General features: G+C 42.1%; 3 protein-coding genes across 3 annotated transcripts; 2 read left to right on the top strand and 1 right to left on the bottom strand.

Moving 5' to 3' along the window:
- The first annotated feature begins 997 nt into the window (after positions 1-997).
- cunh1orf50 (chromosome unknown C1orf50 homolog) lies at positions 998-4549 on the top strand. The gene is made up of 5 exons (XM_040003232.1): positions 998-1175; positions 2010-2125; positions 2224-2310; positions 2389-2520; positions 3312-4549. The coding sequence occupies exons 1-5, from the start codon at positions 1127-1129 to the stop codon at positions 3495-3497; spliced, it is 570 nt and encodes a 189-aa protein (XP_039859166.1). The 5' UTR covers positions 998-1126; the 3' UTR covers positions 3498-4549.
- Positions 3943-9383, bottom strand: ap5b1 (adaptor related protein complex 5 subunit beta 1). Its single transcript, XM_040003200.1, has 3 exons — positions 8934-9383; positions 7780-8574; positions 3943-6645 (listed from the first exon to the last, which is right to left on the bottom strand). Exons 1-3 carry the CDS (start codon positions 9069-9071, stop codon positions 4747-4749), a joined length of 2832 nt encoding a protein of 943 aa, XP_039859134.1. The 5' UTR covers positions 9072-9383; the 3' UTR covers positions 3943-4746.
- A 621-nt stretch (positions 9384-10004) lies between these two features.
- On the top strand, positions 10005-23785 carry nuf2 (UF2 component of NDC80 kinetochore complex). Its single transcript, XM_040003214.1, has 13 exons — positions 10005-10213; positions 17245-17319; positions 17710-17786; positions 18596-18657; positions 18847-18944; positions 19193-19266; positions 21303-21396; positions 21489-21551; positions 21638-21775; positions 21860-22000; positions 22836-23011; positions 23141-23276; positions 23348-23785. The coding sequence occupies exons 1-13, from the start codon at positions 10091-10093 to the stop codon at positions 23453-23455; spliced, it is 1365 nt and encodes a 454-aa protein (XP_039859148.1). The 5' UTR covers positions 10005-10090; the 3' UTR covers positions 23456-23785.
- The last annotated feature ends 418 nt before the right edge of the window (positions 23786-24203 follow it).

The following is a 24203-nucleotide window of genomic DNA, read 5'->3' as shown; positions in this document are numbered from 1 at the left end:
TGGAATTGTCCTCATTCACACTTTCACAGGCTCCCAAATACAGCTGTTGGTGCGTAGGAACACAGCAGTGAGGTTCTAGTGAGGCAAGGAGAAGACACGGCACCCAAAGAAACCTGAAGTCTGTGGAGAAACTCGTATTATAGGCCACTGAAAGAGCCCATCAATGGCCTAAAAATGTACTTTTTAAAAGTTTTCAACGTGTCTGACTGAAGCTGTTAATGAAGTTGTACTGCTGTGATGCTGGATGTTGGAAGAGAATTCCCAAACAGCATGATGGGCAGTACATCTGAAATGTGTCACAGTATATTGTAAAGCTTAACACTCTTCTATTTAATCAAGATCGCTGTTCCACCGCTTTAAGCTGGTCAAAGAATATCATCGAATCCTGCAGACGATGTGTAATTTTATTTTTGTTGTGTTTATTTATAACTTTGCGCAAATAGTAAAATAATAAAGACAAAACAGATGATTTTAATTTTGTCACAATAGAAAAAAACTTACCAAAAAATTGTTCACTTACCAAAAAAATGAAACTAAGCACGCAATGTATTATGGGGAACGTAGTATGCGCGAGGAAGATCGAGCGAAACCAATAAAAATACATCTTTTAGTGAAAGTGTCAGCTTTAATGTGAGCTTTAGCTAGGAGCTTTTAAGTGCAGTCTGACTCAGTCAAAAGTGGAGCACAGCTTCCGTTTTATGTGTATTATACAACTTCGCATATTTCTTAACATTGACATATCTTCATGTTTAAATGCTCTGTCTCGTGTCGACCTGCTATTTGAGAGCCTGAAAGAACAAGCGTAAATGTAGTGAAGTACGAAATACAGAATATAAAAGTTTATATCATTATTAATCCCAATACATAATTATAATAAAACAAAACAAATTCATAATCACCAGTAAGCTAAAATTAACTGTATAATTAAATGTATTTTTAAAAGGCATAAATATGGACAACTATTTTGAGCAGAACGGGGCGGAGATTAGGACCCAGTGATCCCTACAGTATTTTTAGTTGAAAACGAGTTGGTTGCAAAACAGGCAAGTGGACAGCCTACAGATAGGTTGTGATTATTGATATTACTCGAGAGAGGAGTTTATAGTAAAACTTCAAGGAAGACGACATGGACAGGACGGTCAGCCTGCCTAACCAGCCCGAGAAAACCACAACAGGTAACACATGTACACACTTACTTGATCAAAAATCTCATGTGAATCCTTTTTCTCGGTTATCTGACTGTACGCACTGTCACACGAGCTGACCCTCTGTTTAAGTAAAAGCTGAACTGTACTCGCAACTAGACACTCAAGTTCATGCTGAGCGTGTGGGTTAGCATTTTCTAGAGTTACATTACATGCGTAACCAGTGCAGTCTGCGTGGTTACTGAAATGCTGCGTGAGCCCAACAGCGAGGCGGGGGACCGTGTGCATGTAAAATAATTTGGTGTTAGTGTTTTAATAATATTATTGTGTCACATGTGAGGAAGTGTTCAGAGGTAGGACTCCTGTAGATTTTCGTATAGAAGCTGCTCCCAGCAGGTTAACCCCGTCTCTACATGGAGTTTAAAACTTTAGACGTTAGAAAGTTGTAATAAATGTGCTGAGACAAAGGTTGTTTCATCTTAAAGGTACTGCAATTCTGAAATGTTGATAATTTTTATTTTTCTATGAACTTCTGTAATACCAGTCATCATTATTAGGGAGGAGAAAATGTGATATATACAGTCACACACACACACACACACACACACATACATACATATATATATATATATATATATATATATATATATGAATGAATGAAACGTTTAGGTAGTAAATACTAATTTACAATAGATATATTGGCTACATGTGTTTACATAAAGTGTGTAAGCTATGCTGGAAAAAACAAAACAAAAAACAATGAATTCTTTATTTAGCAGATTTTCAAATGTGCCATGAAGGCAGCACCATATTTAAGAAACAATCTACTATTTAGTTTTTCATTTTTATTTTATTTTTTTGCAGTGACTCTGGTTGAGAGCAGCAGTGCTCCCAGTGGGCTGGAACTGGTTAGTTCCTACCAGACCAACAGAGTTGGAGACCCCATGAATCTGGTTGCTCTTGCAGAGCAAGTCCAGAAGGTGTGGATTGGACTCAGTTTTTGTTATTTTTTACTTTCAGGTTATTCTCATAATGAATATGTGTTATATCTGAATATGTGTTTTGTTTTTCCCCCTAGGGAGATGAGTTTGTAAAAGCCAATGCCTGCAACAAACTGACAGTCATTGCAGACCAGATCAGATACCTGCAGGAGCAGGCGAGGAAGGTAAGAGCCGTGCACGCTGGATGAGCTGCATGGTCACGTTGCTCTGATCTAAAGGCGACATCTTTGCTTCTCTGCTAGGCTTTGGAAGAAGCCAAAAGAGACTCTGAACTGCACCACGCTGCCTGTAACATTGTGAAAAAGCCAGGCAACATCTACTACCTCTATCAGAGGCCATCGGGACAGAAATACTTCTCCATCCTCTCGCCTATGGTAGGCACCAGCCTTGTTCATGTTATGTCAGCCCAGACTGACAGCAGTTACAAAACTCCAGTACAGCAGCTGTTACATCACACACGTGAATACTCAACGTGACGCTGCACGTCTGTGTGTTAGTGTTCAAAGGTCGTGCAGCCAGAAGGGAGCTGATAAATCAGATGATCAGGTTGCTCAGGTTGGATGTGGCTGGTTACGCTGCAGCTGTGGATGGTTTTGGAAGCACAAACTGGTTTTAAGAAGATTAACATTTTCAATTGTAAATGTAAAACATTTGTTAAAAAAAATGTAGCAGGATAAGCTTTTTAGAATTTTATCCAATTTGGATAAAACTCCTACGTTTTTTGTTTGTTTGTGAATTAGAGATACCGCCAATGCTACTCTTTTTCTTTCTTATTCGATTCCTTAGCTCCTGATTTCTGTCCGTACCAAATACTGATCTGATTCCAGCGTTACACCAATAAACTGTAACCCGAAACTATAAATCATTATGTGTAAAGCAGCATGTGGCTAATAAATGACAACAGGACTTAAAAAAAAAAAAGAAAAAAAAAGTGAATCTGACAGAATCGTGATCAGAGCTTTTCTGTTACTTCACCTCACTGGACTGCAGTTTGTATTTACGTGAAATCGTTTTACAAACATAAAGAAAAGCTGTCGGTATTGCAGACTTTGATGTGCTGAACGTTAGCAAACTAAAGGACAATGAAGAGAGTTTCCTTCATGGTGGATTTTTGATCTCAAAACATATTCTATTTATTATAACAGTCTTCTCCTCTCCTCCACAGGAATGGGGTCCAAGCTCCCCTCACCCATTTCTTGGTGCATTCAAACTTCAACACGACATGTCGTGGACCCCCTTCGACGAGGTGGAGAAGAGAGACGCGGAGCTTGCCATCATGGACAAACTCGTCAGCCAGCAGACAGCCTTACCTACGTACGCAGGACCCAACTTCAGAGGCCTCACTGAATAAAGAACAGACTGCTCCAACTTGTACACACTGGGCTTTTCAAGGACATGAGCCAGATGCTAACGCTAGTCTTAAAGGATTCCAGAACTGCTCGTGTCAGTCACAAAAGCTTCACCGACTTTCTTATGTTGCCTTAAGGACACAACTTGTTAAGTTTATGTTTGTACACACACACAAATCTTTTCTAAAAGTGAAAATCTCTGATAGACTGTGTCTGGACACTTTTACTGTATAAGAGCATTTATTAGAACTCGTGTAGCAGAATATTCCACCAACATTCAGCACAAGGATCAGATATAAAGCTGCACCACAGAGCTCATCCAAAAACACAAGAAGCTGACATCCAGCTTTTCTCACCAAAAGGAATTGTACTCCTGCGTCTCATGTTAGTACAGCATCAGTCTGCAATTTTTCAGCAGAATTCTAGGTTAGCATAGAGTTTAAGAAAAAAATGAACCACTCCGAAAGGTTTAGCTTTTTAGCACCATTAGTGGTGAAACAAGGCACCTTATCCAGCTGTATTCTTGAAACTTGGGCTCTTGATTAAAGCCCAACTGTAAGACAATATTGATATATGGTGATTAAAAAAAAATCCAATATTTTTTTTCAAATGTGCTATGTGTAGTTATTTATGAGTGAGGACTAGGTTAATGTGACAACTTACTTGTTTATGGTCTGACTGGACGAGTCAGCTGGTTGTCGTCCCTGTGGCATTTCCATCAGTGCCCTCTAGTGGACAAACTACAATGTCAACACTTGTGGTTGAAGCATGTTTCTCCGATGTCTTTATTTTTTCTAGCTTTTCAGCCAAAAGAGAGAAGACCACTACCAATATTTAGACCAATGGCTAATACATGGCAGGGTTCGGGATGTTCCTAATGATTACTTTACTGTTTAACATCACTGTACAGTAATCAAATATGGCCACTGTTAATATAAAGAATTGCATTACTGGTACAGAAGTGAGGGCAACAATGGTTAATTATCTGGTTGATGAGTTTGCACACTCGTAAGTTATAAATTGGCTTTTCTTAAAAATAAAATAAAAGTGTAAAGATGAGATTTTTTTGTCTCCAGAAAATAAACTGTCATTTCATGTTTGTTTAATTGCATATCAACAAAATCAAAGTGCAATTTCTTCATTTTAAATCAACTGTCCCCAGTCAGTCCCATTTACATCTTACTTTGAAAAATATGGATGTTAAAAGTGCATTTCTATTTTTAAAAATCAGCCCACTATTGTCCATCACAGTCAGCTGAGCGTGTCTTCCTGTAATGATGTAATTTTTAGAAGGTAAGAGTTAATATGAGACAGAAGCTCCCAGTTATCCGTGGCAATGTTGAAGTGCACGGCGTCCTCCTCTGAGCTTACCTTCAGCAGGATGTGAGAGCGTGGTGGGAGGAAGAAGAGCACTTTGAATTCTTCTTTATGTGACGCGTCTGATATGAGGAAGGGGAGGAAGTGCTTTTCCACCAGTGTATTTAGAGCTGCTTCCTTCAGCTGGCAGCAGAATAGGCTCATAGCACTGTCTCCGCTCTCTGAGCAGATTTCGTCCCACAAACCCTCGAACACGCTCAGTGTGCCGCCTCGTCCCCAGTTTGAGGGGACAGGCAGAGGCAGGAAAGTTTGCTGGAAAGCCACATGGATGTCAGGTAGGGTGGTGTGCCATGTATGGCCATCTGGAGAGGTGAAGATGGCGCTGGCGTGGAGGCTGGTAGGGTAAGGCTTCCTGGGCTTCAGTGTTAGCTGAACTATGGCCGACGGCCTCTCTCTGAGAAGACATGGGACGCTGATGTCGCCCAGCTCCTCGTAGTGATGGTCTGTGAGGCTGAAGTGAAGGCGGATGCTAAAGAGTTGATCGAAGTGAGAGTCATGAGAGTTGATGTGGACCAGCTGGTACTGTAAGGTGATCTCTGAAGCAAAGCTGGAGTCACTGAATTGATCTCTGTAGGCCTCCATCGATGCGCTCGCCTCCTCCGGGCCTTTCTGTACTTCATTTGAATTTATGTCTCCTGCTCGTGGCTCAGGAGGGGCCTCGATCAGCCTGAATACAGCTCTCTCTGTCTGCTGGATGGTCAGTGTGCTCGTCAGCCCCTCACCTATGAGGCAGGACAGTGACTGCTTTTTGTCCTGACGCCCTCCCTCTTCCATGCCCTGTGCCAACACCCCAGCCAGCTTCTCCCTTGACAGCGTGGTCAGGAGGGTGTAGTAGAGACGGGCGTGGTCCTGGATCTCCATGTCTGCGTAGTGGCAGACGAGGAGCTGCAGGACGTCAGCCAGAGGAGTCAGCAGCGAGTCCAGACTTGGGTGGACGAGCAGATGGCGGCAGACCCTGAGGATTTCGTTTCCCAGACGCCAATCACCACCTGTGCACAACGAGGATGACGAGGGAGTGATGATGCTGGAGAGGAATGTGAGGGTGCTTTGCTGGATGATCTCTCCTTCCTCCGCCACTCGGGCCAGCATCTTGAGGTGCCGGCTGAGGTCGTGTGAGGTGAGCTGGGTTAGCGGTGCCTCAGTAATGACCCTCTGCAGAGCTTTGAGGAGCCCCACAGACCAGCTGGACTCAGACAGTCTGTCCTGGGTCTGGTCAGCCAGGTTGATGAAATGTGGAGCCAGCTTGGTGTGGTTGAGGTAGAGCTGACACAGCTGTTTGGTCAGGTCGTTGGAGTAACGCTCCACGTGGCAGAAATAATACAGGAAAAGGAAGGCCGCTCTGAAGAAGGTGACGACGAGCTCTCTGCCGCACCCGTTCTCCACCATGCTCAGCAGCGAGCTCAGGTGCTCGTAGAGGTAGGCCAGCCCCTGGCCTCCCTGGCCTTCCTCCCCCTCCTCCAGGTACACCAGGGATAGCATGTTGAACCGGGCGAGCAGGGTGGCGCTGTCATTAAACACGGTGGGGACCAGAGCTGAAGCGAGCTGCGGCGTGAGGAGCACGGGGAGGGTCTCGTCACCATCGCCGCAGCTGATGGGCCGGTTCTCCGGGAAGTGCAGGATGCAGTCCATGTAGAAGAGTTTCTCAGGCGTGCTCAGGAGCAGGTGCTGGGAGAGCACCACTAGCCGTTTGAGGATGAAGGCTTCGTCTTCAGAGCTGAACAGGCTGTCTGTGAAGGCACACTTCAGCAGCAGAGTGGCATGAAGGAGGCTCACCTGACGGCATGAAAAACACCAAAACAATCAGACTGATCACATCCCAAAACTTACCAAAGGGAAAGACAATTTGTTTTATTAAAAAGAAAAACAGAAAACACATATTTGGCAGTAATCAATAACAAGTTTTTAGAATAAATCATGTTTTGAATTGAAACGATCAGACTGAAACAGAAAAATGTCTTCTTTTAACAATAGCCCATTACTCCACACAATGGGGCCTGTGGATATTCCACGCACCTCAGTTCTGTTTTCTTAACCTTTAATTCAAGTATGTAATCTCATTACGGTGGCTGCTGTAGAACACGTTTTAGTCAAGAGAGATCAAAACCATGAAATATAAGCTGTGTCCCATAACGGCCGCGGCAGGCTGGCGTTATGTGGTGTTTGTGTAAAAAGCACATTTTTGTATACACTATATATTAACATATATGAATAGTAACACTTGGAAATAAATTAGGTCATAAAATGTAAATGACTTCAATTCAGAACATGAGGCTCGAGGCGAGGAGAAAGAGGGTGTCGTTTCATTATGATAGTGGTGGTTTTGTCGCTTTGTGTTGTGTTTTCTGTGTCTTTGCTGGAGGGGACCCCTTCTCTGACGATAAAACATGTAAGGCGCTTCATATAATGAGTCTGAAGGTGCAGGAATAAATTGAAATGTTCCTCCACAACATGCAAACAACTACTACTTCTCTTCTCCTCTGCCTTTGACGTCTTACGTATGTGACTGGTCTCTAGGCAAACAGGCAAAACTTGATTTATTCAAAATATGGCGTGGGATCAGGGTGGTTTCCTCATCAAATTGTTGGAAGATGTAATTACACACTAATCAATATATATATTCATGAGTATAATATTCTTTTTTCCCCCTATTAAATAACTTTTAAATTGACTGACGGTACCTTCAAAGTTGAGGACAGACACCAACATATTTTATCTTGTAGAACAAGACATGCAAATGCTGATAGACTTAACCACACACTTTCAGCCGTCTAACCAAAAACCCAGTCAGATTATAAACAAGGAACTAGAAGTGCAAAAACGCCAACTAATTTCCTGCTTTAAGGAATCACAGCACTTCATCCTTTACTGATTCCCCTCCCCCTTCAATTCATTCCATGTAACACAAACCTCACTAGTGCCCAGGAGCCGCAGCAGGTGAGTCCTGAATATAGCTGGAGGGACTCCAGGCACCATGGCAACCACCTCTGTCAGTCTACGTAATAGTGTAGCCTGACACAGAGGAGTGAGCAGGTAGGACTCATCCAGGAGGGTGGAGAGGACTGATCGCAGCTCCTTACAGTCAGGGCCGGTGTGCAGAGTTGGTACTGTACCCATGGGTCCCAGGATGAGAGAAGACAGTATGGCTGAGTCCTTGCTGCTTGCCAGGCCTGACTCCTGGTCTGCTTCCCATGCAGCTGATGTGTTCCCTCCCAGAAGGGCTTTAAGGTGCTCAGCACCAGCTCCTGTTTCCTGGGTGAGCTGATAGATGGCATTTCTTAACACCAGAGTGTAAAGCTCCGCGTAAGCCTGGTGGAGCCTCGATGTTTCCTGCTGCCAGAGCCCACCCAAGAGCTCAAGGCGCTGGGAGAGGAGGCCGGGGCAGCAGGCCTCCAGTTCCCGCAGGCACTCGCAGGCTATTGCCCGAAGAGGACGCTGGCTGCCATCCGTATGGATGTCACTGGTGTCCTGGGCTATTTGAAGGAGCACATCCAGAAAGTCTAGAGATGCACGGGAGTGGCTCTTCACACAGGAAGTGCAGATGAGGACGGAGGTGAGAGCCAGGAGGAGGTGACAACGAAACTGGACAGACTTAGGAGGACACTGGGCGAATACTGACATGAGCTCCAGGGCTGTCTCCTCACCCACAGAGTCCGAACAACACAGCAGGGTGGGGTGCTCACACAGCGGCGATAGCAGGAGGATCTGCGAGTGGGAAACACATAGAAGATAAGAACACTGCACACAAAAACATTAGCTTGCCTGGCCTTCCGCCAGGTTACTGCCACAAATCCTTAAAAAAACAGCAAGTCTGTAAGTACAGTCACATATATGTTACTGCTTTACATTTTCAAACTTCTCCGTATCCCATAGCTACCAAACAACACAGTTTGCTCGTTGCTGTCTTGCGAATGTAGAGAGTCAAACACGGCTAATTTAGTGTCAGTGGCTAAGGTACACACGTCCCAGAGCGAAATAAGGGAACAGACAATGAATATGACACACTGCACTGTACATGTTTGCCAGCTGACACAATACCGACGCTTTCTGTTCACTATATTTACCTTAACGCTGTAAGTGGCTCTGTCATCGCGGAGCTCGCGGAGCAACTCCGCCAGGAAAGCCTCCGCGGTGGTCCCGGAGAGGAAGCCGGACGGTCTGCGGGAGAAAGCAGAAATCCTCTCGGCCCAGTTCGCCGCCATTGTCTCTCAAATCCAAAACTTTATCGGCTTGCAAGTTATCATTTCAGGAACTGTTACTGAAATCCGCTGCTAGCAAAGTTGTCTTTGAGAATTAAAGAAACCAGGCTTCGCAAACATACAGCATCCACTGTTGATAGTTGCCGTTTCCGTATTGTGTCACGCGCACATTTAATACTTGCAGTGCTATATTTACCGCCCCCTGCTGCTTTGGAGGATATATCCAAAGAAAAAAAAAATTTAAAACCAAGGCATATCTCTAAAGAGCGAGTGGCTGTGTCCAAATTCAGGGGTAGCATGCTTCGAAGGATCCACCCTACCCCTCAATTTCCTACCCTTGAATTAGGACACAGCCACTGAATGTAGAATCCCAGTCAACTAAGCTCAGTGCCTCAGTTCCTTGAAAGTCAGAAGTGCATCAGAAGCTCAGGAAACAGCATGGTCCTCATTAAAAAGTTTAACATGTCACGATTCTGTGTAATAAAGTGAGATTTCATTTTTCATATGAAAAACCCGAGCATAAAACAGCGAGGGAAACTTTTAAATTTTAGTCTCGCCACCACATTGACAACATCTTAACTACAGGGTTCTTGTTTGTATCTTTGTTTGTTTTTTGTTGTTGTATTTTTCTGAAGGAACTCATCATAAATAGAAAATAATAATTATTATTATTATTATTATTGTTGTTGTTGTTGTTGTTGTTGTTGTTGTTATATCATTGTTATTATTATTATTATCATTATTATCATTATTATCATTATTATTATTATTATTATTATAGTTGTAAATTTGCTACTGTTTAATTTTCTTAATTGTCACCCGAATCAAAACAGTCACTTGGTTTAAGCGCTAGATGGCGCCAGTACATAAAGTAATATTTTACTCACAACAGAAGAAGTGACGATAACCAATCATATCTCCCGACTGAAAATAAATAAGGAAGGCGCCAGTTTCATCCGTTGGCTGTAGTTGACGTTTTCAGTTCTTTGCATTCGCTTTATTTTTCCAATTTATTTGCGACAATGGCTGAAAACACTTTTCCTGTATACACAGCGGATGCGATAGTGAACTTTTATCGAACTGAAGTTCTCACTGGTCAAGAAGCAAAACACTTTACAAAGAGCGACTTGACTCCTCATCCAAAGGTAAGGTCCGCTCGGTGTTACAGATTCTAAATCAAAATCAAATCAAATCACTTTTATTGTCACATCACATGTGCAGGTACATTGGTACAGCACATGTGAGTGAAATTCTTGTGTGCGAGCTTCACAAGCAACAGAGTTGTGCAAAATACAATAATGTAAACAAGCAAAATACAAGAATGGCTACATCTGAAACTAATAAATATATGTACAATATATAATAGTATATGCATTTCTGGATGTGTATACTAAATATTTTTCTACGTGTGTGTGTACACATATTTTACAAATTAAATAGAGTAAACAATAAATAAAATATATAAAATAAAATATACAGAGTGAGACATGTGCAAAACAGTGGCAGTTACTGTACAGTATGGAGTGCATAATGTTAAAGTTCCAGTAGTGAAGCTGAGGTGTCTATGACGTGTTCAGCAGTCTGATGGCCTGATGGAAAAAGCTGTCTCTCAGTCTGCTGGTACGGGACCGGATGCTGCAGAACCTCCTTCCTGATGGAAGTAGTCTGAACAGTTTATGGCTGGGGTGGCTGGAGTCCTTGATGATCCTCCCCGCTTTCCTCAGGCAGCGCTTCCTGTAGATGTCTTGGAGGGAGGGAAGCTCACCTCCAATTATCCGTTCAGAGCACCGCACTACTCGCTGGAGAGCTTTGCAGTTGTAGGCGGTGCTGTTGCCATACCAGGTGGTGATGCATCCAGTGAGGATGCTCTCAATGGCACAGTGATAGAAGGTCCTGAGGATGCGGGGGCTCATGCGGAATCTTTTCAGTCTCCTGAGAAAGAAGAGGCGCTGCTGCGCCTTCTTCACTGTTTTGTTTGTGTGTACTGACCACGTAAGATCCTCAGCCAGATGTACTCCAAGGAACCGGAAGCTGCTCACTCTCTCCTACAAAATGTTCCGCGGTTTAGAAAAAAGGTAAAGCCCGGAAAGGCAAATTACATAATGAGCTGGAAAGGCTCATTGTCATTTGATTTTAGATTTGGTATTACGGGCCAAATTAATATGTATGTTCCATTTAGGGTTGCCAACCGTCCCTTAAAAAACGGAATCGTCCCGTATTTAGAAACAAAAGTACACGTCCAGTATTGAGCTAATAAGGGACGCACTTTGTCCCGTAATTAGTGGTGTGCGGATCGATACTGAAATATCGATTCTTCCGATACCAGCAATTTATGTTCTAGAATCAATTCTCATATTATATCGATATTTTAGTACTCTGGGGTAAATTTGTAGTTTTTCCATTAAAATGAACGCAGTGGAAAGAAACTATACAATTCGGATTGTCTAATTTGGAAGGAACTACTTCCTCTTAGGCCTTTCATAGTCATATGCGGAATATGACTGTATAAATGTGTTGCAGCCCCTGGCATTCACACTCACAACAATGGCTGAGCGCAAACAGAGTCCTGTGTGGACACGTTGTTGTGGCAACACCACTGACCTCGTCAAACACCTCGGAGTAAATCATATCACAGAATATGATAAGCTTATGTTGAGGCGAACAGAAGAGGAGGACAGGGACAGGTGCTGCTAGGGCGAGACAGATGTCTCTTGCAGAGTCCTTTAGTGCTGCAGGCAGGCAATGTGCTCAAATAGCGCACAACATCAGGTTTTTTTTTTTTTTATTTCTATATGATTATTCTGCATTATTAAGCAATAAAAACAAGTTGTCTGATGTCCTCTAATCATTATGAAGCAATATGGTTATGTTATTATTACAATTACATAATACAATTATATATTGTATTATGAAATGCAATGAAACATTAAGTTTTTGTACAGAGTATCGGTATTGGATCAGTATCGCCGATACCACCCTGAATTTTACTTGGTATCGGATCGGAAAGGAAATCAGTGGTATCGCACATCACTACCCGTAATACAGTGAGAATCAAAAGTAGTCTATAAATGTTAATGGAATTAACGCTTTGTTTGAAAACATAATTCCCAGCCCCTCTCCTGCTTTGTGACCAATGAGCTGACAGCACACTTATGACAATTCGAGTATGACAATTCAGATTACCGCTCATCTCATTGGTCGAGGAAAGGTCTCTTACGGAGAAAATACCGGAAGACAACAGATGACCACAACAAGAAGCATGGCCAACAGGGAAACAAACGCCAACACTGCGTTGCAAGTCTCAGACGACAGTACACCTAAAGCTGGGCAGACACTGTGCGATTTTTTTTTTTTTTATTTTTATTTTTTTTTCCTCAGTCACGTTATTCAGCTCCTGCTCAAACTACACGATTGACTCGCAGGGGTTAGAAGTTGGTAGGTCACGATGCAGGGTCTCACACTTTTTTGTACAGAGTATCGGTATCGGATCAGTATCGCCGATACCACCCTGAATGCTCTGATGCGACCTGAGTGCTCACACTGTGCCTCCATAAAATGAAGGTTATAACAGAAAATCTGTCGCTCTCCCTCTCTGTCTTTCACTCACACAGACAGACACACCACCACCATCAACTTTGCTAAATTGTTAATGAAAAACATTAATCAGGCAGCTGTGATTGAGCAGCAGTGTAAATCCAACTATTTTCACGGTTGTTGTGGTTATGATAATTTTGTGAGGCCACATCGAAAAGGCTCGGATGAGCTTTCCAAAGTTCTACAAGTTGTGCCTCCATCGCTTGTGTCCAGATCACACGCTGCACAGCCGTGCTGCTCCATCTTTTTCACCGACGTTTACGTGTTTGCGCGTGAGCAGTTACCCCACGTATACTAAATGATGCACGATGAAGGCCAAAATCGGGCCGATCACCAAATCGGTCGCACTCAGTGAATCTGCGTTCGACTACTCCGCCTAGGCTGCACTGTCGAGCGCAGATCCACTGAGCGTTCAACACAGACAGCATCGTCAGAAGGAAGAGCGCAGGGCAAGCTAGCGAGACAGAAGTTAAGCTCTCCTTGCAACATGGCAAATTGAACCTCCCCCACCCTCATTCAGATCTGGCGTTTGGAATTATTTTGGTTTTCATGTGACGTATGACCCTGAAGGTAAGCGAGTCATGGACTAAAGTAAAACAGTATGTTGGATGTGCCACGCAATGCTCAATTACATGGGTGGGAACTAGTGTGTTAGCGCAGTTAGCTCGTTAACGTGTTGGCCGTCTAGCCCCACGCACGGGCGATCAGGGGTAGCTCGTTAACGGAGATTTGCCGTGTTGTGGCGTTAACGTCATTTCAACGAGATTAACGCTGACAGCACTAGTGGGAACACAACGAATATGACTGCACATTTACGCCGACATCATCCTAGTGCAAAGACAAAAACAACAAGCATGCATGCTACAAACTTTACCCGAGTCATTTAGACAGCCGTTAGCACATGATTCTCCTTATGGGGACCTGATATATTTAATATTGTGGCGAGCTCAGACAAGGAGGAGACGGAGGTGTCGTTTGGTCTTGCTTCCCGTGAGCTAGCCAGGGAGCACAGCCGTTTATTGACATCTACAGAAGAACACTGCCGCTAGCTAACTGCTCAGCGCGGCAACCGCATAGCAACAACAACACACAGAGCGCCCTCTGACCCCGGAAGGACACACCGTTGCAGCGAGAAGGCGTCACCCGTCACTATGGCAACATAAACAAAACATAACTGTACCAACAGAACCCCGAACAGCCCTGACCCGCTACAATATGCTGCTGAGAATATAGCCCAGAAGAAGCGTATAGTATAGCTTTTATTTTGGAAAGAGACATTTCTCTGTAATAAACTCTCTTTTACAAAGATGAGTGATTCCTCAATCAGATACAGGGCTCGCAAAATCGCTAGCCCGACATCCCGGGGCTAGCGATTTTTCCAGTCGGGCTACCAAAATCTATCTCTGCCCTGCCCGTCGGGCTATTGTAGGAAGGAAAAATATATGTCAATGCTTTTGCATTCTTTCAGAAATGTAGCTGGGTAATTATGTCATTGGCATCGGTGAGCCACTGTCAATATGTGACATATTGAAATCGCGTTTGAATTTGCGCTTGTTTTTTGCTTTCACTTTGCAATCGCGCGAACTGTGTATAGAGAGCGACAGCACTGATCTGTGAGTGATGATAATTTGTGCACCAATTCCTCTGACATCGTCTTATCAATCGTTAGCTTACTATGCAAACATGACAAGTGAAATCTCCCGCAGCAAGCTTAAACATGTGAGAGGTTGATCGCGCAGAGAATCGCTGACCGTTGTGTGTGTGTGTGTGTGTGTGTGTGTGTGTGTGTGTGTGTGTGTGTGTGTGTGTGTGTGTGTAAAAGCAGCAGGATATATATTTTAGTTCTGCTGAGCCAAATAAGACAGGTCAGGGTGAAGAAGTGACAGCCAAAGAAAAGCTTACCACAAAACGGAGAAGTTATGACAAATCAGACTATAAGGCAAAAAGAAAGTGCAGCTTTATGGTTTCATGGACAAAAGAATTTCTGCGGCTGCAATATGACGAGCTAAATAACCAGGGCTGCACATAAGTGGTCCGCAGGTGCGCATTCGCTGTCAAAATAAAATAAAAAAAAATAAAAAAAAACGCGCACAAGATATGAAGTTGCAACGCGTGTTTGCATACATAAGATTTTCAGGAGGAGGACAGACATTTGTTTAAAACTCTTAGAGATGTCGAAGAAGCTCCTTTAAGCAATTACTTTGGTCTTCCTCTACCTCCAAACAAATGTCAGAAGGAGTCCGAACCACAAAAGAAGCGCGTATTCTCGGAAAAGTAGTTGCAGGAGATGAGCTGGCTTCAAACAAATGATGAACGCACAGAGATGTGCTGCAGAATGTGCCGTGAAAATCCCACTCTAGCGGACAAAAACAGTGCCTTTTATATGGACGCCAACGCGCGTTGCAACTTCTTATCTGGTGCGCGTCTTTTATTTTGACAGCGAATGTGCACATGCGGACTACTTATGTGCACCCGTGTAAATAACATAATGTTCTGCCGGGTGTGTTGTTGGTTTTCTCTCGATTTCTGAGTCGACAAGCGCCTTTGTTACTGGGACCAGTCATTTTAAGAAAGGCCCCCATTAGAACCCATGAGAAATGCAAGAAATGCATTATTGCTCAGTCTGCAATATCTTTCCCAGAACAAACACCAATTGCAAATAACATACTAAAAATAAACCTGAACAATCTGTTTAGAACAGCGTACTATGTTGCAAAGAGTGAACTACCACTGGCACAATTTAGCAGTCTTTGCAAACTTCAAAAAGCAAATGGCCTCGATCTTGGTTCCACTTGCCTCTTACCCGTGACTTCAGCGGAAATTTCAAATTCAGGATCTGACACAGACTGATTCATGTCCTACACAGTTCTTACAAGTTCATAGAAATTTCTGTTCAATTAGAACCAAGTATTTGAGTTGATGATTGTAATTTTTATACAACGTTGTAATTTGTGTTTCAACAATTTTTTGATTATGTTTTGTTTCCTTTACAATATTATACTTTAATGTATAATATTGTAAAGGAAACAAAACATCAATCAAAAAATTGCTCTTTTTTTATTCGGGCTACTTAAATTTATTTTGGGCTACCAAAAACTGAAGAGTCCCTGCCCGAAGGGCTACCAGGGATTTTGAAATTTTGAGAGCCCTGAGATATATTTATTTTTTTAATTACTTTTGTTTCAGCAACATTACATTTAAAAACTGTACTTTTGAGTTAAAATATATATTTATAATTTTAATAAATGACAAATTAAAAAGGCATGAACATTTTTTTTTTTGTATCGAAAAAATATCGAACCGTGACACCAAAGTATCGAACCGAACCGTGAATTTTGTGTATCGTTGCACCCCTACTAAATACAGTAAAATATATAACAGCCAAAAGAATACAACTGGGTTTTGAATTGTTTATTTTCTACATGAATCATCTGGAAACAGTTGCTGATTTAACAGATTTTGCAATTGATCATTTAAACTGATTCTAGTAAAGAATCGGGTGTTCATTATTGTTTTATTAGGTGTGGTCTCATATTCAAGATCATCTCCTGCTGAACAACTGAACTGATTTAAGTGGTGCCAGCTCATTTGAGGTCTTACAGTGAAAGTCTTTTCATGTCCTCTTGTACTTGGTCCAGTGTGGTGGGTATTGGCACAAAAAATTACTATGCTTTTACTGAATTGGAAACGCCACATTTCTCATTATTTCCACGTAACCTCTCACTTTGTAGAATCCTGTACTGATTCATCTTAATCTTGGGTGTACAGATTGTTGATATAACCCCATACATACGAGCTGGAGAGAAGGGAGGAAAGACAGTCTTTCTTCTGGTCTTACTCCTTACCTGATGTGCGGTTTTGGAAACGGGCTGCTTCAGCTGAAAACAGCTCGCACCTTTTTGGTCACACCTTGGATACTGTTTCATTCTTATCTGCTCACATTAAACATGGCCAGGATTTGATATTGAGGTATGTGAACAACTAATCCCTGTGAGCCAAAAGCTCACTGAGAGTAGACAGCACTACTAATATGGTCATCTCAGTTACTCAGGCCTGTTTATGAGGGACAGCCAATCAAAAGAAGATTGGCTTAAAGTAAGGGAAGTCAAACTAGCTTGTTTCAGATAGAAGATAAATTGAGGGACTTCAGCAAGGTCCAGTATAGGATAAATAAGGATTATTTTGCATTTTGAATCATTCAAAGAATTTAGAAAAAAAAAAATGAGCGCAATCGACCCCTCTAACCAAATTTGTAAAACAGTAAACTATTCTGGTCACAGTCACATTTACAAAGAAGTCAAATAATGAAAATACTCTTTATTCAGAGCCCTGACCCCAGGTCATTACTTCAACACAGAACAAACTTTGCCCTTTGTTTCTTAAACTGAAATCATGTCTCAAAGAGAGACAAGATTTCAGGGGTAGCAGGAGGACCTCTTCTTGCACTCTTGGACACTGAAGAGTGAATGTAAGCCTCAGTCTGTTTGTCTTTTAGTACCCTGAGATTCAGGTGGAAACATAGTGTCGAATATGATAAAGGATGAGAAAAAGATCATTAACAGAGCACTTTCCTCTCTTACAGCCAGAAGCAGTTCAGACCTTATACATGAGAGTGCTGCATCTCCTGTATCGTTTCAGGCCTGAGTGTCACTCCATGGTGAGTGTTAAATATCAAATTCTGCTTCTGCTCTAAAATGCTCAGACAGTGAATGTTCCTTCTCTTAGTTGGCTTGATGATGATGATGATGATGATGTCTTTTCTGCAGATCTGTGACCTTTTTGCAAGCTTGTATTTTAGTTCACAGTGAAGGAACGTGTTCAAATATGACACACAGCATCCAAGCCTTTATGTCTGCAGTGCCTGTAGTTGAATTGATATGTGTGATCTGTCTTCATAGCAGTGAAAATGCTATCACTGACAGAAACATTATAGAACCTTTTGAGTGTATGAATGTCAATTTCTGATGTGAGAGCAAATGCAACATGTTCAGTTTGCAGCTGATGTTTCTTTTGTCTGTGGCCTGAATTTGTAATTTGTTTTCCACAGGTTCCGCTTCTGGAGAACATTCAGTATCCAGCCTATCACGAAGGGGCAACTGCTATCATGAGTGTCTACACACGCATGTGAGTTTACCCATTTTCTGTCTGGGATATCAGGCCGCTTGGTTATAGCAGAAATTCCAATCACGATGACTGTGATGAGTGACAGTAACCTTGATTATTCAACACAGTTATTGAGACTGATGACACAGTGTGATCCTGTAGGCCACAGGTGTCGAACTCCAGGCCTCGAGGGCCGGTATCCTGCAGGTTTTAGATGTGTCCTTGATCCAACACAGCTGATTTAAATGACCTCCTCAACATGTCTTGAAGTTCTCCAGAAGCCTGGTAATGAACTAATCATTTCATTCAGGTGTGTTGACCCACGGTGATATCTAAAACCTGCAGGACACCGGCCCTCGAGGCCTGGAGTTCGACACCCCTGCTGTAGGCAGTTAGGCCCTGGCTAGGCTATGGTATATCATATGACTTCCTCCTATTACATTATTATCAGTTCACTGGGGCCAAATATCAATATTTCTATTACAAGTCCAACTCAGTAGAAGGTGGGAAGCTGTATAAAATGTAGATAAAAACAGAATGAATGAATCTGCAACTCTCATAAACCCATATTTTGTTCACATGGAACTTTTTTGGGAACTTAACTGATGCAAAACTATAATTGAATAATAATAAATGCACACCAACACTATAGTGAAGTAAAATGGAGAAATAAATGATTGTGCTGCACCCTGAAATAAAGCAGAGAGGTTCAAACTGTAGATATTTTTGCATGTATGAGGGAACAAAGTGTAGCGTACACTGCTGGTTTTGTCTAATCTTAGTTTACAACTGTGAAATGTTTTTTTTGTGTGTTTATCGTTTCTTTCTAGGCGGCAGTTTCTGCCTATGTGTTTGGTGTATGATTTTTCACTCAATGATCTGCTGGCTCCAAGTAAGTCTCACTGATTTCATTCAATAGTTTGTGGTTTGTATCTTGCATAAAATACCCCTCATACATTCAAATGTCTTTTTGTTTTTTTGTTTTTTTTATCAGCAGTCTAGATCTCCCAAATATTCAAATTTAGAGATTGTGTTTAATGTACAATTTTCTTTGATGATAATCTTGGCCTGATTTCTCCAGAAAAACAGAGGACTCTAACCATTCTGAGCGCCATCATGAACTTTCTCCACTTCAGAAAGCAGAGGATGGAGGTCGTCTTGGAGAAGCAGACTAAATTTGTATGTTTTCTTGGGGAACATAGAGAATTGTGTGGAATGGGGAGTAAAATAAAGGATGAACATTTTGTTCTCATAAATGACTCCGATATGCATAACTGTACCGTTTACTAAGACTTTAGACGACATGTTGCAAATCACTTTTAATCATGAGAGTAGAATAAGGTTCAGTACGTTGGATTATTATTTTATATACCATTCCAATGTGTTTGTTAGCCTCGCAGTAATACGGTTGCTTTGTGTGTTTTCAGCGGGCAGACATGGACAGACTGCAGGCTTATACTAAAGGCATCAGGGAGGCAGAGAAGAAGATTGAGATGCTGACGTAAGTGGAGGAACGATTCTGTGACTTTTGTCGGTGTTGTTTGGTGTATGGCTGGAAAAACATGCCATCCCTGAAACAATCCAGGCCACAACCATTTAATAACATTTTTATGCTCATTAGTGGAGACAGCTGCTAAATTTTCCAGAAAGAAGAGCTAATCCAAGGCTGTCTGCTCAATCAGAACTCTTTCCTTTTGCTTAGGCTCAAAATGAGAAACTACAGACTGAATTTTTGTTTGTCTCACTCACAAGAAAAGATAACTCTGATCCCCGTGTGCCACTATAGGCAGATATTTAAGGTAAGGGGATCCCTTACATTTCAACACAAGGTGATCCCTGTGTTAAAATGGGTCCCTGTCCAACAGGAATCTCCCACACAGTTTATGTGGCTGAGCTTCTACATGGAAAAGTAATGACATATGTAGTGATGGTAAATTTGATTCTTTTTACTGAATCGAGTTTTAATGAGTCATTTGATTCACTGAGTCAGTCGACCAGAGAGTGCAAAAAAATGTACATTTTCACTCAAACTTAATTTGTTTCTCTTTTCATGTAAATCCTACTGCTAAGATGAATGATTCTAAAAGAAAACAACTAAACAGCAAAAAAGAGCAGAAACATTTCTAAAATTAAGCAATTTCCTATCAAAATTGCTTAATAAACATTTATTTTATTTTATTTTATTAGTATTTTCCTTAAATGTGTTAAATATATATTTTCTCATCTAAATGTCCACTGAGCTGTGAGCCAGGGGGCAGTAATGCGCCTTAACATTGGTTGCCAACCAAGAAGAAGAAGAAGCTGTGAGCCAGGAGGGAGGGGGTGAGTGAGTGAGTGATTCATTGGCTGTATCCCAATTCAGGGTCTGCAGCCTTAAAGGTCGCATTTTAAGGCCGATTACGTCACAGCGACGCAACGAAGGCTGTCCCAATTCGAAGGCTGCTCAAAATGCGGCCCTCAAATGCGTCCTTCATTTCCCTGAATTTTAAGGATGTGGCGGTGTAGACTTCGTGGCCCAACATATCCCAGAATGCATTATGCACAATGCGTTGGGTGTGGATAATTTTGCCGGGAAAAAAAACGGCGGATGAGGGTCGCCCTAAGAGTAAACTTTAAATACTGACTATTATGGCACTTATTTATGTGCAAATGTTTAATAACAAAGAACATTAAAACATTACTGTTTGCCACATGTTGGCAAAGTTATGTGACATTAGTGACGTTTGTACTAATTTGGTTTTAAAGCCTTTACTTTAAAATATACGCCGTTCAATAGCTGACCTTTATCTTAGAAACAAATGAACAAAACATTTTCTCCTTCATTTCTGTCAAACAAAGCTGTATGAAACGTTTCCAGCTGTTAGTATCATGGTTGCTACGCAACCTTGGCAGCGCAACGGAGGCTAGACCTTCCCATTTCACAAGCCTTGCACTTCCGGCCTTAGCGGTCTTTGAGTACGCGGCCCTTGTGGACCGTTAAGGCTGTGTACTTTAAGGCTGCAGACCCTGAATTGGGATACAACCATTCAGTCTATGATTCAGCACAGGAGGGAGGGGGGTGAGTAGCTCAAATGTGCTGTTAGCATGTTAGCAGAGCGATGCTACTGTGAACCGAGGAGCTATTTTCTTGATGTGAGCTTCTACTCAGGGTTTTTTCTTCCAGTTCAGAGCAGAAATTTTTTTGTTACGATACTGGATGTTGTGTTTTGCTCCACAATTTTAATTATAGGCTAGATACATTGCTGCTAACAGCAACAGGGATGAGTCAGTGAGTCAGTTGGGCTTGTGAATCATGATTCATGAGTCAGTAAAGTGATTCTCGAGTATTGAATGATTCGTTCATGATTCGCGCATCACTAGACATATGTTATTTCCCGATCTCACTGTCTGGGAATGCACAATATATGACCTTTTTTTTTTTTTTTTTTAATTATTTAAAGCAACAGAATGATTGACTAATAATCTATCAATTGTCTCTTACGAGTAAATGAACAGCTATGCAGGCTAAGCACTGCACTTTGTCTTGTCCTTACTCAGGACCATCCCACCAGAGCAACAGGCTGAGGCTGATGAGCTGGCAGCTGCTCTCTCTGAGCTACAGGCCACCACCATGCATGAATACCAGGAAGTGGTAGGGCGTGATGAAGCATGCTCAGTGTAGTAAAAGGTATTGTGTGTGCCATCAGTAAATAAAAAAACAAAACAAAACACTTTTATTTTCAGAATGCCAAAAACGACAGCATCACAGAGTGGAAAGCTACGATAGCAGAGAAGACCCAGAAACTGGTAAACTGTCCGAGCACTTTACACTGTTGTCTGTGTGCACTCGGAGTTTTGACTGGCAAATATAAGTGCGAGTTTTTGTGCATCAGGCCCAGGTGAAGCTAGATGTCAGCAACCTGAAGGAAGACATCAGCAAACTGAAGTCTCAGATCGTGGAGTCTCCAGAGGAGCTGAAGAGCCAGATGGAGAAGATGAGGGAGAATGTGAAGAACATGAAGAACTCCATTGTGAGTGGAAAACGTCTTTGACTCCAAAAGCTGCTGCGTTGAGTTGATGTGTTTGTGATCCACGTGTATGATGGCTGTTTTCAGGAAGAAACAGACGAGCGTGTGGTGGAGCTCCAGAACATGGTGCAGGGTGTGACTCACACCGAGGCTGAGATCCAGCAGATGTGCAGCCTTCTGCAGGACCTGGAGAGCAGCATGAGCAACACCAAGCAGCGGCTGGAAGAGGTACAATGTCAGAGCAGCTGCTCTCTTCTTTATCTATACACACATAGACCGGATGTACAGAGTGGGACACCTGGAAGAAAATTATGTAATGTCTGTTTGATATTTTCTTTTCTATTCCTGAAGCTTTTGCTCACTGCCTATGAGCTTTTTTTTATACACTGCACTGTTGCAGTATATTCTATTTAATTTAATATCAGACATATTTATTATCAGCATGGAGACGGTAAGTAGTTGTATACACACTTAAACGTTTGGGGATTGAGATTTGAAGAACTTGTCGGCCCAGCTGTGACTGACGGGAAGTTCTCTTCTTGTCAGAAGTTCATTGAAAGAAAGCAGCACAAAAACAATCAGCCTGTTAATCCAGTAACAAGCTGCCGAGCTGCAATGCTTGAGTAAATTGTTTTTGCTTTAAACAAATTGAAAGTCAAAGTAATATGAAGACACTTTGCTTACTTTGGTACTTACCCAAGTGCCCTGTAGTTGTGCATTTTTTGCCAATGAGCACAGAAGCGCCATCCATCTGCTGTTTGTGAGGGATAAAACAGAGGAACTAATACAGCTTTTTTCAAAAGAGAGGATGAACGATTGAGCTGCACTGAGGCCCAAAATCATATTTGTACTTGCTTTTGACTCTTTTCAATCTTCTCTGACCTGAGCTGATGTGACACAGCCAAAGGGCTATATATACCACTATATTATTATATTATAGGAGATAAAGTCATTTAGCTTTTAAAAAAATAAAATAAAATAGAATTCTTGTGTTTAAAGTTCAAACTCAACAGTGCAGTTGATCATTGATTTGTGTATCCATGTGGTTTGTGTGAATGAGTAGCACCAGGAGCTGATGGCTCAGTATGAGAAGAAGCAGAAGGAGCTGAAGAACCTGTGCATGGAGGAAGGCCAGCTGAAGCGAGCTTTGGGCATGAAGCAGGATAAGGAGTGCAAACAGAACATCCGCAGGCAGAAGAAGAGAGAGATGAAGGAGCAGCACGTTCAGGAAGTGTTGGGGTATTAACTTTAGTGGAGTTAATAAACGGCAAGATTCCTGATGCGGTAGATTCACAAGAGCGTTGTATTTCCGAAAGACTTAAATGTGATAAACTGACATATTAAAAACCAAACTTAACTTTTCTGCAGGCAGTGTGACCAAATCCACCAGAAGCGTGAGGACATGGCTGACAAAATCCAAGAGATCTCCGCTGAGACGCAGAAGCTGAAGACCAGCATTAAGAGCCTGAGAGACGTGTGCAGCAAAGAGACAGAGAAGGCTCAGGTACAGGCAGCTCCCGTCTGCTCGCTGTTCATTCATAGTTTGAGAGTAACACGATCCCCTTCTGTGTCCAGGCCCTCTATGACACACTGTCCACATCCATGGATGAGCTCCACAAGAGGATTGAGATGCACACCATGGACCTGAAACTCAGTCTAACCAAGATGTCTGCAAACTTCTAATCTCTCTCTCTTTTTTTCCTTTTTTTTGAAAACCTGTATTTACTAATCTGTCAGGTGTTTTTGTTTTTTTACTCTTGACTTTGTCTTTCTGAGTGTTTAAATTCTATAAATAAAGTTTGTACATTAATGAACTTGAATTTTGACACATAAATAAAACCAGTCCAGGAAGACGACTGATGTCAAACATCAACCGACTAGTACAATACAACCTCACACAGCTGGACTGGCCATCAGCCCACCGGTGATTTTTCGTTTTTATGGGGCAATGTTGTTTGTAACGGTATGAACAATGAAAGGTGGTGGACTGGACAACTGGTTAATCAACTCTGGGCTGGACCAATTACAGCCGAGGTCAGATGCACCCTCCCCCTTGCTTGGGCAACGGTCCTGAAAGCAATTTCATCACAGACAAACAGAAGAAAACGGTACTGAGATGAAAAGGAATGCGATTTCTCCCATACTTAGCCTAGAATGCGTCTTTACGCTGGACAGCTGCCTCTTCTCCTCTCCCTCTCCTGTTGCTACTTCAATCATGAAACTGATCAATGATCAGCTGATCGGCTTTTCTGTCGCACGTCCCGTCTCTCGTTTGTTTATCGCCCACTTTGCGCCAGAAAGAGGAAACCAGTGGATGTCAGGTAGGGCATAAACAGGGAAAGACGGGCACAAAGGAATACTTTTCTTTCTTATTCTCATTTAAAATGTCTAGCTTTTAATAAATAATTATCTGAATCTTACAAATAAAGTT

This window comes from Simochromis diagramma, unplaced genomic scaffold, assembly GCF_900408965.1.
Source record: "Simochromis diagramma unplaced genomic scaffold, fSimDia1.1 OVJJ01000646.1, whole genome shotgun sequence".
Taxonomy (NCBI): Eukaryota; Metazoa; Chordata; class Actinopteri; order Cichliformes; family Cichlidae; genus Simochromis; species Simochromis diagramma.
This window is presented reverse-complemented; position numbering and strand designations above follow the sequence as displayed.

What these genes read in the sequence shown, in the direction of transcription:
- cunh1orf50 (XM_040003232.1), top strand. Translation starts at nt 1,127, where the DNA reads ATGGACAGGACGGTCAGCCTGCCTAACCAGCCCGAGAAAACCACAACA. An exon ending in GCCCGAGAAAACCACAACAG is followed by an intron (nt 1,176 to 2,009) that starts GTAACACATGTA and finishes ATTTTTTTGCAG; the next exon opens with TGACTCTGGTTGAGAGCAGC. An exon ending in TTGCAGAGCAAGTCCAGAAG is followed by an intron (nt 2,126 to 2,223) that starts GTGTGGATTGGA and finishes TTTTCCCCCTAG; the next exon opens with GGAGATGAGTTTGTAAAAGC.
- ap5b1 (XM_040003200.1), bottom strand. Translation starts at nt 9,071, where the DNA reads ATGGCGGCGAACTGGGCCGAGAGGATTTCTGCTTTCTCCCGCAGACCG. An exon ending in GAGCCACTTACAGCGTTAAG is followed by an intron (nt 8,575 to 8,933) that starts GTAAATATAGTG and finishes TCCCACTCGCAG; the next exon opens with ATCCTCCTGCTATCGCCGCT. An exon ending in GGCTCCTGGGCACTAGTGAG is followed by an intron (nt 6,646 to 7,779) that starts GTTTGTGTTACA and finishes TCATGCCGTCAG; the next exon opens with GTGAGCCTCCTTCATGCCAC.
- nuf2 (XM_040003214.1), top strand. Translation starts at nt 10,091, where the DNA reads ATGGCTGAAAACACTTTTCCTGTATACACAGCGGATGCGATAGTGAAC. An exon ending in TGGAGAAGCAGACTAAATTT is followed by an intron (nt 18,945 to 19,192) that starts GTATGTTTTCTT and finishes GTGTGTTTTCAG; the next exon opens with CGGGCAGACATGGACAGACT. An exon ending in CACGTTCAGGAAGTGTTGGG is followed by an intron (nt 23,012 to 23,140) that starts GTATTAACTTTA and finishes ACTTTTCTGCAG; the next exon opens with GCAGTGTGACCAAATCCACC.